The following is a 14,065-nucleotide window of genomic DNA, read 5'->3' on the forward strand; positions in this document are numbered from 1 at the left end:
AGGGATTTATTCTGACTGCTGGTTTCAGAGTCGGGAGGGAATTTTTCCTCAGGTGAAGATTGGCTAAATCATTTGGGGTTTTTGCCCTCCTCTGGATCAACTTTAGCAATTACAGAACTAACAGGTTGAACTTGATGGACGCAAGTCTTTATTCGGCTTTACAAACTATGTTACTATAGTTCTAGCAGCAGACACATCTCTTCAACAACTGTTAAGAGGAGACTTTGTGCAGCAGGCCTTTATGGTAAAATAGCTGCTAGGAAACCACTGCTAAGGACAAGCAACAAGCAAGAGAGACTTGTTTGGGCTAAAGAACACAAGGAATGGACATAGACTAGTGGAAATCTGTGCTTTGGTCTGATGAGTCCAAATTTGAGATCTTTGATTTCAACCACCGTGTCTTTGTGCGACGCAGAAAAGGTGAACGGATGGACTCTACATGCCTGGTTCCCACCATGAAGCACGGAGGAGGAGGTGTGATGGTGTAGGGGTGCTTTTCTGGTGACACTGTTGGGGATTTATTCAAAAGTGAAGGCTTACTGAACCAGCATGGCTACCACAGCATCTTGCAGCGGCATGCTATTCCATCCGGTTTGCGTTTAGTTGGACCATCATTTATTTTTCAACAGGACAATGACCCCAAACACACCTCCAGGCTGTGTAAGGGCTGTTTGACCAAGAGGGAGAGTGATGGGGTGCTACGCCAGATGACCTGGCCTCCACAGTCCCCAGACCTGAACCCAATCGAGATGGTTTGGGGTGAGCTGGACCGCAGAGTGAAGGAAAAAGGGCCAAGAAGTGCTAAGCATCTCTGGGAACTCCTTCAAGATTGTTGGAAGACCATTTCCGGTGACTACCTTTTGAAGCTCATCAAGAGAATGCCAAGAGTGTGCAAAGCAGTCATCAAAGCAAAAGGTGGTTACTTTGAAGAACCTAGAATATAAGACATATTTTCAGTTGTTTCACACTTTTTGGTTAAGTATATAATTCCACATGTGTTAATTCATAGTTTTGATGCCTTCAGTGTGAATGTACAATTTTCATAGTCAAGAAAATACAGAAAAATCTTTAAATGAGAAGGTGTGTCCAAACTTTTGGTCTGTACTGTATATATATATATATATATATATATATATATATATATATATATATATATATATATATATATATATACAGTACACATATACAGTTAGGTCCATATATATTTGGACAGAGACAACATTTTTCTAATTTTGGTTCTAGACATTACCACAATGAATTTAAAATCAAACAATTCAGATACAGTTGAATTTCAGACTTTCAGCTTTCATTTGAGGATATCTGCATTAAAATGAGATGAAGGGCTTAGGAGTTTCAGGGCCTTAACATGTGCCACCCTGTTTTTAAAGGGACCAAAAGTAATTGGACAATTGACTCCAAGGCTATTTCACACACACACACACACACATACATACACACATACATACATATAAGTGTTAGGCCGCTTTCACGCGTCCAAATAAAACTGGTACTGTAAAAAATAGTACCGATGTCATCAGTGTTTTTCTGGTATGGCTAAGAAAAAGAAATGACAAAGCTTCTCCTATAATTTGCAATGTTAAACACATACATGGCAGACAGGCGGCACACAGATGCCATCCGTGTGCTGTACGTGTTTTACACAGACCCATAGACTTATATTGGGACTTGTCATCCGCTGACAAAGTAAAAGTAAAAAGTGTAGATATCTCCGTGTGGTTTACACAGACACACATTACGTGTAAAAACACGGACATGTGCACAGTAGCAATGGCTATAATGGGTATGTGTACATGTAGCATCTGTGAGAAAAATGGATGCAGACGTACTGCAAACAAGGACATGTGAAGGGGGCCTTAAAAATAACATTTCTTGCTGCTGAAACATCGCTTTGGGGTCATGAAGAAATCAACTTGTTTATCCTTTAAAACACTACGCACACATATAAATGGTTTGGGGACATAGAAGTTCCTGACAGGTTTCCTTTAAAGGTTATTCCAGCTTCCAAACAGAAATGCATTTCTTTGAAAAATTAAACAATTTTCCATTAAGCTTTCTGGACCAATTCCTCATAATTCACATGATCTCTGCTTATTGTTAATTAATAGGATCCTTCAATTGTTATTTTGCAGTGAATACGAATCTTTACATGTATAGTTTAGGAAGAGGGGAAGGCTCAGGGATCACTCCACTAATCATTGAAGCTAATGGTAGCAACAATGCAACAGTTCACACTATCAGGAAGACCCATTATAGATTCCGAGTGATCTAGTCATCGCTCATGGTATCTACCTTGATACAGGCAGTCTTCTGATGGCCTTCCTAGAGCCGTATAATAAATCCTGAACATGCACTAACTTTATCTTGTCAGCTAGAATTTGGATATTGCTAGTACACTGCATTTATGTTCATTTTCATACAAAAAGAATACGAATATTACTGGGCACCTCATATGTGGACTGCAGAATACTGATTAATTGGATGAGCATGTCAGCTAAGTTCAATTCAACTAAATCTAAAATATTCAATTACTTAGTAGCCAGAGGGGAAAAGTTTAGGAAAGAGGCTTCTTTTTAAGTTTGGTACTTTAATTATGTAGGTCAGTAGAATATCTTGAATTAATTCCGCTCTAAGGTCACAAAGTGTAAGGGAAAATATATTGATATGGTTGAACAACAGACAAGATTGTGCAACCTTAAATTCTTTGCTCTGAGTAGAGGCAGTATATAGTGTCTAAAAGTATGAAGGACCACATACACATTAGATTACAGTTGGCAGAGCAAACATGTAATGTGTATGGAGGCATCCTGAGGGGAAAGAGACGTTATGGGCTTACATCAGTTTCCCCATACACACTCGGATGGGGCGAAATGTGCATGTACATGGGATGGTCAGACTTCAGTCAACAGCTTTCTAAGGCATATGGGCACCTTAGAGGGAATCTTTCAGCATTGTTTTGCTATGTAATCTGACAGCAGCAGGAGGTAGGGGCAGAGACGCTGATTCCAGCAATGTATCACTTAGTTTACTGGGTGCAGCACTTACGATAGAATCACAGTTTTCTTTGCTGCAGATCTAGCAGAGCTCAGTTGTTGAGCTGTGTGTAACCTGCCAACACCACAGCTTTCTGTGTACATTAAAGCCGGTTGTCCTGTAGTGATAATCTCCTGCTGATAAAACACGGATTGTATTGAAACAGCAAAACACAGCTCAGTAAATGACACAACACTGGAATCTGGGGCTGTGCTTCTACATTACGTTGTTCCCAGATTACAAAGCAAAAACCTGGTGACAGATTCCCTATGAGAGTAAAATAGTCCCCTACTGCCCATTTATATTTCCCGAAGGGCACATTTTAACAATAGCACATCTCTTACTTTAGAAATAAGCTGTGTACAAAAAACATGAATAGAATCAATCCCTTCATATTTGTATACACTAAATTATAGTAAAATGTATTTTTACACAAGCATTAACAGCGTGATGGAGACAAGAAATGATTGATAAAATGCATGCCTCCGTGCGCCTGGGCATAGCATAACATTTATCATTTTCTTATCAACTATTTTGTATTTATCCTTCATCCAGATTCTGAAATAAAGGATACAGCAACACAGTAAGCATAGAGGATCGTTATGCCATATATATATTATATATTTAGCTTTATGTATAACTCTGTAGGATAGTCTCTTACCTGTAATGAGCGCTTTCAAAATCCTCTTCTCCACCAATCCAAGCACAAGTAAGTAAGATGCCATAAGTAGCTTGGCTCCACCTACAGGAATCAGGAGGTAATGGATTCAATTTCCCTGCCTGCCCCATTCCTTTCCAATATTTCTCAACAGAGAAGAAAGAGTTACAGTACAGCGCTTTCTTAAAAGAGCAGGTTTCAAGGAATAGAGAAAGCAGAGCGGGACTGGTAGAAAATGATTGCTGAACATGCCATTTTGGATTTTATGCTCAAAGCCTACAATGTAGAATATACCAGGCTGGTTCAATGTAATACATTGTAATCAATTCTCATTCTGTACCAGTCAAGAGAGATGAGGAAGATGAATTAGAAGACTGAGAATGTATTGCATGTATGTAGTTTTCAGCAGGCAATTCATTTTATGTGATTGGTAAAAACCCAATACCATTAAATAACATTGGGCTAGTCTGCTATTACTGAGACATGCCTGGAATTGTATTGAAGATGGAAAATCGGTCTTTGTTTAGTAAAGAAAGTCACTTTATTAGTGCCTAAAAAAGTACAAAATCAACAACTCTTACAACGGAGTTCCATGATCCTACTTTTTCATGAATTAGGGCAAAATAGTAAAAAACAGATAATATACGGATTTATGTGCACCATGTATGAAGAATGCCAGGCTGTACACATAGAAAAATGCAGCAAGGTTCAGCCTTTACTAAGCTGGCCAACCAATGCTCATCAAATCCATTATGAGAGGCAACATTCGCTATGCAACAAATCTTACTCCAGCAGGGACTGGAGTAGGAGTTGTGATGGAGCATGCACAGGTGAACTTCACTCATCCAACACTCCTGATTCATGAAGAGGCATATGCATCTTCATGAATCAGGAGCATCTGACTCCAGCACATCTCCTTAAGATTGGCATGAACAACGTTGGTCTTGATGAATCAGGCCCAGTGTGTGTGGAATGGGAGAAACTGAAGGTCATCTAAAAAAAAAAGGAGGTAATTTTTGTTTGATTGGATCATTTCTCCTTTAAAGAATATGAAATCACCTATATATGTGAATGGGGAAAATGTCAGAAACGTGTCACTAGAGAAGCAAAAGCAATGCTCAGCTGTGAAACCTTGGGTCTTGACATTCATGTAAATATTAATGTGAGGCGTACCACCTATTTACACTTCGTAGCATGCCAAACCGCCCCCTCTTTCATGGTAATGGGCTTCACTAATGACAGTGGTCTGGTTCAGCAGGATAATGCGCCCTGCAGCACTGTAATAATGGTTCAGGAATGGTTTGAGAAACATGACAAGTTCAAGGTGATGACTGAGGACTTGTTATCTAAATTCCAAGATCTCAGACAGAGTATCTGTGAAATGTGCTGGAAAGGCTGATCCATGGAGGCTCCACATAACAGTTTATAAGACTACAAGGATGTCCAAAATGAAATGACAGATGCAGCCAATCAGTGACCTCAGCTACTTGACTGCAGTAGTCACATACAGACCACTTGAAAATAAAAACAAAGAAGACCCTTAGAGTTTCAGTTTTAATTTTTCTTTTTTAAGGTTAAATAACCCTTTAAAGTGGTTATCTGGGGCTATATCATTCATTTACTATGGGCCTTAGTACTAACAGGCAGGCAGCTGCTAACTCCCTGCATGTTCTGCCCGCCGCAGACCTTTGCAGACCGCCCCTGCGGCTTTCATGGACGTCACATCAACAGGGCAGCTGCTTCTGTTCCACTCTGCTCTGTTGATGGGGCGTTACTGTTGATGTCATGCTGATTGACAACAGGCTCCCCACTGCCTAACTGCGGGAAGCCAGCAGTATGACGCCAAAAGTCACGCCCTATCAACAGAGCAGCCTAGAAGAGGAAGAGCTGCTCTGTTGAAGTGAAGTGGTATAATCACCGGCTAGTACAGTCCGTGACCGCTTGAGATGGTGCTGGGTATTATAGGCAGGTTAGCAATTATCTGGCTGTCAGTTCTTAGACCTATAGTAAAAATAATAAAATAGACCCAGAAAACCCCCTTAAAAGGACCAGCTCCTAATATCTCGATGCCAGATATCATACAATACTTTCAGAGGTCTTTAGGAGTTCATGCCTCGATGGGTCAGAGCTATTCTGACGGCATTGGGAACCTACACAATATAAGGCAGGTGGATGAGATTTATGGCGGATCAGCGGTTTATGTATAACATGCGTATACTAATTTACCTGCTATTAATCCTTCCTATGTGCTGCAAATGTCAATAGCGGAATGTAACCTGTATGTAGATTAGTGAAAGACAAGGAAAAGACAGGTACAAAGAGACATATTGGACAAGATGGAGGGGTTGGTAGCAAAGCTGTGACTATTTTGTATGCATACATGTGTCTGGATTGGTGGTGACAATCAAATGAACGCTGTATGAATATGCAATGGAGAAAGCCAAGGCACCTACTTACCTCCACATAGTCTTAGTATTGAAACACAAAGAAATGTAATAAGTACATCCATTTTCCATTTCCCTCCTCCTACAATGTATATCAAAACCAGATCCCTTCATCCAACAGTAACTTCTACAACCTTTGCACCCCAATTCTCTTCATACCCCTACAGATACTGGCTGGCCAATTACTGGTGTAACATGTAACATTAGATTCTTCCCTATATACTGGACCAATTTACTAAACAAGCAATTCAACTTTTTGTCTCTTTCCTATTAGATTGTATATTCTTATGAGCACGGCCATCACTTCTAGTGTTTGAGTTAATTAGTTTGTATTATCTATAATATAACCGGGGATGCGTGTCTCTGTCTGAAGCCTTTATAGACTGCGAATGCGTGACGCGCAGTCTGGCTCCAGACAGAAGCAGGCATCCAGCCGTTACAGGTAAGAGGAGGTGTATGGCGCCGGAGATCGTGGTATGCGTAGGCACTGAAGGCATACCGCGATGTCCGGCGCCATACTTAGATACTTACCTGACCGGGAGGAGCGTTGCCGCGACGCCTCTCTTCGCCGGAGACCGGGGAAGCAGTGAGGCGTCGGATCGGCGCATGCGCATAGCACTATCCAGCGCCATTTTACTGAAGACACATTTACAGTGTGTCTTCAGCAAAATGGTGCCGGACTGCGCGGTGTTCCGGCGCCGCACTGCGCGGTGTTCCGGCGCCGCACTCCTCCCCCGTCCTCCGGAAGAACAGGACACCACAGCGCTGGAGCACAGGGAAGGAAGGTGAGTATAAGTGTTTATGGTTTTTTTATGTGTGTACAGCGTGAAAGGGATCAGGAGGCCACACATACCAGGATTGGGGGGTGAGGAGACCACGCATACCAGGATTGGGGGGTGAGGAGACCACGCATACCAGGATTGGGGTTTGAGGGTACCACGCATACCAGGATTGGGGGGTGAGGGGTACCACGCATACCAGGATTGGGGGATGAGGGGTGCCATGCATACCGGGATTGGGGGTCAGGGGTGCCACGCATACCGGGATTGGGGGTCAGGGGTGCCACGAATACCAGGATTGGTGGTGAGGGGAGCCACGCATACCGGGATTGGTGGTGAGGTGTGCCACACATACCGGGATTGGGGGTGAGGAGTGCCACGCATACCAGGATTGGGGATGAGGGGTGCCACGCATACCAGGATTAGGGGATGAGGGGTGCCATGCATACCAGGATTAGGGGATGAGGGGTGACATGCATATTGGGGGTGAGGGGTGCCATGCATACCGGGATTGGGGGTCAGGGGTGCTACGCATACTGGGATTGGTGGTGAGGGGTGCCACGCATACTGGGATTGGGGATGAGGAGTGCCACGCATACCGGGATTGGGGGTGAGGAGTGCCATGCATGCCGGGATTGGGGATGAGGGGTGCCACGCATACCAGGATTAGGGGATGAGGGGTGCCATGCATACCAGGATTAGGGGATGAGGGGTGCCACGCATACCAGGATTAGGGGATGAGGGGTGCCATGCATACCAGGATTAGGGGATGAGGGGTGCCATGCATATTGGGGGTGAGGGGTGCCATGCATACCGGGATTGGGGGTCAGGGGTGCCACGCATACTGGGATTGGTGGTGAGGAGTGCCACGCATACCGGGATTGGGGATGAGGAGTGCCACGCATACCGGGATTGGGGGTGAGGAGTGCCATGCATACCGGGATTGGGGATGAGGGGTGCCACGCATACCAGGATTAGGGGATGAGGGGTGCCATGCATACCAGGATTAGGGGATGAGGGGTGCCACGCATACCAGGATTAGGGGATGAGGGGTGCCATGCATACCAGGATTAGGGGATGAGGGGTGCCATGCATACCAGGATAGGATGGTGGAGACAGGATGGGGGCAGCGCAAATACCAGGAGGGGGGCAGCACATACCTGCATGGGAGACCATATACCAATAAAAATGCTCGCCACCCGAGCGTAGAACGGGTTCAATAGCTAGTGTAATATATGAACACTGCTGCATTATATGTTTTTTATTATTTAAATATGATTTTTACCATTTACTATTATTATTCAACTACAGAATGAGATACTTTACAAATAATGTAAAGGGTCATTAATAAAAAAAAAAAAAAACAACCACAAAAACATAGCCAAACGCTAACTTTCTCTACTGGAGGATTTTTTTCCTTCTGGGAATAGTGTTGAGCCACCCCCGTAATGTTCGGGTTCGGTTCGGTTCGTCGAACACAGGGATGTTCGAGGAACTGTTCGTCGAACTGTTCGTCGAACACCTTAGAACACCGTCGAACACCGTTAAAACCAATGGCAGGCAAACAAAAACACATAGAAACACATAGAAAACACCTGCAAAGGTGTCCAAAAGCTGACAAACTGCTCAGAAGACACTCTCTTTAAAAAAGCCGGCCGGCAAATTCAGCAGCGGCATACACCGGTACCCGACAATTTAGACAAGAAGGAATAGAGCATCACACATAGATTAGATACATAGAAACATGTCAGTCACACATATAAGAAGCACAGTGACAGTGTTGGTTACTGCACTTGTCATTTAGTGTAAAGGATTTATTAAAAAAAATATTAGTGTTTTCATGCACCGTCTCTTTAAAAAAGGCGGCCGGCAATTCAGCATCTGTACCCGACAATTTAGAACAGAAAGAATAGAGCTTCACACATAGATTAGATAGATAGAAACATGTCAGTCACACATATAAGAAGCACAGTGACAGTGTTGCTTACTGTACTTGTCATTTAGTGTAAAGGATTTATTTAAAAAAATAATAGTGTTTTCATGCACTGTCTCTTTAAAAAAGCCGGCCGGCAATTCAGCAGCGGTACCCGACAATTTAGAACAGAAAGATAGAGCATCACACATAGATTAGATAGATAGAAACATGTCAGTCACATATATATGAAGTACAGTGATAGTGTTGGTTACTGTACTTGTCATTTAGTATTAAAATAAAGGATTTATTATTAAAAAAATTGGCGTGGGGTTCCCCTTAATTTTAGTCTCTAGCGGAGGTTAAGCAGACGGCTGGGGCAGATGTTTGAAGCCTGGGAAGGGGGTAATACCCACGGAGCTTCCCAGGCTACTAATATCAGCCCCCAGCTGAATACCTAGCCTTTACTAGCTATTAAAATGGGGGACCCCCCCAAAAAAATGACGTGGGGTCCCCTCTAATTTAATAGCTAGCAAAGGCTAGGCAGACAGCTGGGGGCTGATATTAATAGCCCAGGAAGGGAGCCATGAATATTGGCCCCCTCCCAGGCTAGAAACACCAGCCGTCAGCCGCCCCAGAAATGGCGCATTCATAGGATGCGCCAATTCTGGCACTTAGCCTCGCTCTTCCACGCTGCCCTGGTGCGGTGGCAGGGGGTAATAGGGTTGGGGTTGATGTCAGCTTATAATGCCAGCTGACATCAAGCCCAGGTTAGTAATGGAGAGGCGTCTATAAGACACCCCCATTACTAACCCCATAGTAAAAGTTAAAAAAAACACAAACACCCAGAATAAATTCCTTTAATTGAAATAAAGACACAATCCTTTATTGTTCTAAATTAAACCATACTTACCATCACGCCCATTCCAGCTGAAGCCAACGATCTCCTGCAATAAAAGAAAAATAATAAAGCAACCTCATCCTTACCTTTCCATGGTTCCCACGACAGCTTCAGCTCTGCTACATCGAGATGACAGGCTGGACCGCAGCAGAACGCTGCCATCCAGCCTCTCATCCCGCAGACACTGGGAAGCGCAGGCTTGCTTGCGCTGCTCAGCGTCTCTCTGTGACGACATCCAGATGAGCCGAGTTCATGTCCAATGAACTCGGCTCACCTCATGCACGTCACTGACAGCGTGGGAAAATTCTCACGCTGAAGCGCTGATTGCAGGAGAATTTTCCCACGCTGTCAGTGACGTGCAGGAGGTGAGCTGAGTTCATTGGACATGACCTCGGCTCATCTGGATGCCGTCACAGCGAGACAGTGAGGAGCGCAAGCAAGCCTGCGCTTCTCAGTGTCTGCGGGATGACAGACTGGATGGCAGCGTTCTGCTGCGGTCCAGCCTGTCATCTCGATGTAGCAGAGCTGAAGCTGTCGTGGGAACCATGGAAAGGTAAGGATGAGGTTGGTTTATTATTTTTCTTTTATTGCAGGAGATCGTTGGCTTCAGCTGGAATGGGTGTGATGGTAAGTATGGTTTAATTTAGAACAATAAAGAATTGTGTCTTTTTTTCAATTAAAGGACTTTATTCTGGGTGTTGTGTTTTTTTTAAATACTTTACTAGAAATTCATGGCGGTCATGTCTAATACTGGCGTGACCCCATGAATTTTGGGCTTGGGGCCAGCTGATAATACCAAGCTGGCCCTAACCCCTTTATTACCCAGTGAGCCACCGCACCAGGGCCCTGGATGAGTTGGGTACAGCGCCAGAAGATGGCGCTTCTATGAACGCGCCATTTTCCGGGGTGGCTGCGGACTGCAATTTGTAGCGGGGGGGGGCCCAGAAAGCTTGGGCCTCCCTGCGCTGCAGATTCCAGCCCCCAGCTGCCTAGTTGTACCTGGCTGGACACAAAAATAGGGCGAAGCCCCACGTACTTTTTTTTTAATTATTTCATGAAATTCATGAAATAATTAAGAAAAAAAGGCCTTCCCTATATTGTTGTGTCCGGCCAGGTACAAATAGGCAGCTGGTGGTTGGGGGCAGCCCGTTCCTGCCTGCTGTACCTGGCTGGACACAAATATAGTGCGAAGCCCCACTTCAATTTTTTTAAATTATTTCAGGAAATTCATGAAATAATTTAAAAAAAATTGACGTGGGGCTTCGCACTATATTTGTGTCCAGCCAGGTACAGCAGGCAGGAACGGGCTGCCCCCAACCACCAGCTGCCTATTTGTACCTGGCCGGACACAACAATATAGGGAAGCCCTTTTTTTCTTAATTATTTCATGAAATAATTTAAAGAAAATTGACGTGGGGCTTCGCCCTGTTTTTGTGTCCAGCCAGGTACAACTAGGCAGCTGGGGGCTGGAATCCGCAGCGCAGGGAGGCCCAAGCTTTCTGGGCCACCACCGCTGCAAATTGCAGTCCGCAGCCACCCCGGAAAATGGCGCGTTCATAGAAGCGCCATCTTCTGGCGCTGTACCCAACTCATCCAGGGCCCTGATGCGGTGGCTCACTGGGTAATAAAGGGGTTAGGGCCAGCTTGGCATTATCAGCTGGCCCTAAGCCCGAAATTCATGGGGTCACGCCAATATTAGACATGACCACCATGAATTTCTAGTAAAGTATTTAAAAAAAACACAACACCCAGAAAAAAGTCCTTTAATTGAAATAAACACACAATTCTTTATTGTTCTAAATTAAACCATACTTACCATCACGCCCATTCCAGCTGAAGCCAACGATCTCCTGAAATAAAAGAAAAATAATAAAGCAACATCATCCTTACCTTTCCATGGTTCCCATGACAGCTTCAGCTCTGCTACATCGAGATGACAGGCTGGACCACAGCAGAACGCTGCCATCCAGCCTCTCATCCCACAGACACTGAGAAGCGCAGGCTTGCTTGCGCTCCACAGTGTCTCTCTGTGAGGGCATCCAGATGAGCCGAGTTAATGTCCAATGAACTCGGCTCACCTCATGCACGTCACTGACAGCGTGGGAAAATTCTCCTGCACTCAACGCTTCAGCGTGGGAGAATTCTCACGCTGAAGCGCTGAGTGCAGGAGAATTCTCCCACGCTGTCAGTGAAGTGCAGGAGGTGAGCTGAGTTCATTGGACATGAGCTCACCTTATGCAAGTCACTGACAGCGTGGGAGAATTCTCCTGCACTCACCGCTTCAGCGTGAGAATTTTCCCACGCTGTCAGTGACGTGCATGAGGTGAGCCGAGTTCATTGGACATGAACTCGGCTCATCTGGATGTCGTCACAGAGAGACGCTGAGCAGCGCAAGCAAGCCTGCGCTTCTCAGTGTCTGCGGGATGAGAGGCTGGATGGCAGCGTTCTGCTGCGGTCCAGCCTGTCATCTCGATGTAGCAGAGCTGAAGCTGTCGTGGGAACCATGGAAAGGTAAGGATGAGGTTGCTTTATTATTTTTCTTTTATTGCAGGAGATCGTTGGCTTCAGCTGGAATGGGTGTGACAGTAAGTATGGTTTAATTTAGAACAATAAAGGATTGTGTCTTTATTTCAATTAAAGGACTTTATTCTGGGTGTTTGTGTTTTTTTTAACTTTGACTATGGGGTTAGTAATGGGGGTGTCTTATAGACGCCTCTCCATTACTAACCTGGGCTTGATGTCAGCTGGGATTATAAGCTGACATCAACCCCAGCCCTATTACCCCCTGCCACCGCACCAGGGCAGCGTGGAAGAGCGAGGCTAAGTGCCAGAATTGGCGCATCCTATGAATGCGCCATTTCTGGGGCGGCTGACGGCTGGTGTTTCTAGCCTGGGAGGGGGCCAATATTCATGGCTCCCTTCCTGGGCTATTAATATCAGCCCCCAGCTGTCTGCCTAGCCTTTGCTAGCTATTAAATTAGGGGGGACCCCACGTCATTTTTTTGGGGTGTCCCCCATTTTAATAGCTAGTAAAGGCTATGTATTCAGCTGGGGGCTGATATTAGTAGCCTGGGAAGCTCCGTGGGTATTACCCCCTTCCCAGGCTTCAAACATCTGCCCCAGCCGTCTGCTTAACCTCCGCTAGAGCCTAAAATTAAGGGGAACCCCACGCCAATTTTTTTAATAATAAATCCTTTATTTTAATACTAAATGACAAGTACAGTAACCAACACTATCACTGTACTTCATATATATGTGACTGACATGTTTCTATCTATCTAATCTATGTGTGAAGCTCTATTCTGTCTGTTATAAATTGTCGGGTACCGCTGCTGAATTGCCGGCCGGCTTTTTTAAAGAGACAGTGCATGAAAACACTAATATTTTTTTAAATAAATCCTTTACACTAAATGACAAGTACAGTAAGCAACACTGTCACTGTACTTCGTATATATGTGGCTGACATGTTTCTATCTATCTAATCTATGTGTGAAGCTCTATTCTGTCTGTTATAAATTGTCGGGTACCACTGCTGAATTGCCGGCCGGCTTTTTTAAAGAGACAGTGCATGAAAACACTAATATTTTTTTTGATAAATCCTTTACACTAAATGACAAGTACAGTAAGCAACACTGTCACTGTACTTCGTATATATGTGGCTGACATGTTTCTATCTATCTAATCTATGTGTGAAGCTCTATTCTTTCGGTTCTAAATTGTCGGGTACAGGTGTATGCCGCTGCTGAATTGCCGGCTTTTCATGTTTCACTGTTGGCACTGTTCCCATCGATTTGGGCAATCACTGTAATGCCACAACCACCATGGCTGTGGCATTACAGTGAGTGGCAGACAATCCCTGCATGATTGGTGCTCTAAATAGCGCCAGACATGCAGGACACGCTTTTGGTGCACGAACAGTTATCGAACATAACCTCGAACAGCCGAATTTTTTGCAAATCGTTCGGGTTCGTCGAACAACTCGAACACCGCCCAAAACAGCTCGAATTTGAGATTGGCGAACAGTTCTAGTCGAACACCGCTCATCTCTATCTGGGAATCAGCAAGGATTAAACTTGTCTATTATAGTAAATTGCTCTTGTCTGAATTCTTGCCTTCAAGAACCTGCTACTTTGTCAAATGTGTATGTTTATTTCAATAAAGAGAAGGCGGGAGAGGCTAGTCTCCCAGGGCAACAAAGATCAAGCATGTTGAAAGTCAGTATGCCTACTCCTTCCCTCCTCAACATTTGCGGACAAAGACAAAAGAAAAACACACAAATGAGATGATTGGCCAATCCCATCTTAATCATCAGGTTTTAAT

At 44.4% G+C, this 14,065-nt stretch overlaps 1 protein-coding gene across 7 annotated transcripts in view; it reads right to left on the reverse strand.

Annotated features, from left to right (window-relative positions):
- Positions 1 to 14,065, reverse strand: part of PLCH1 (phospholipase C eta 1) — a 367,659-nt gene that overhangs the window by 40,695 nt on the left and 312,899 nt on the right. For 5 of the 7 annotated variants that reach the window (XM_073674758.1, XM_073674759.1, XM_073674757.1 and 2 more), the window contains one exon: positions 3,713 to 3,793. The exons of the other annotated variants lie outside the window; for them this stretch is intronic. In XM_073674758.1, coding sequence (XP_073530859.1) covers positions 3,713 to 3,793 — 81 coding nt within the window. The remainder of the gene's footprint in view (positions 1 to 3,712; positions 3,794 to 14,065) is intronic. 7 annotated transcript variants of the gene reach the window in all.

This window comes from Phyllobates terribilis, unplaced genomic scaffold (genome assembly GCF_046119375.1).
Source record: "Phyllobates terribilis strain yellow unplaced genomic scaffold, ASM4611937v1 Scaffold_3__8_contigs__length_932513732, whole genome shotgun sequence".
In the NCBI taxonomy this organism is placed as follows: Eukaryota; Metazoa; Chordata; class Amphibia; order Anura; family Dendrobatidae; genus Phyllobates; species Phyllobates terribilis.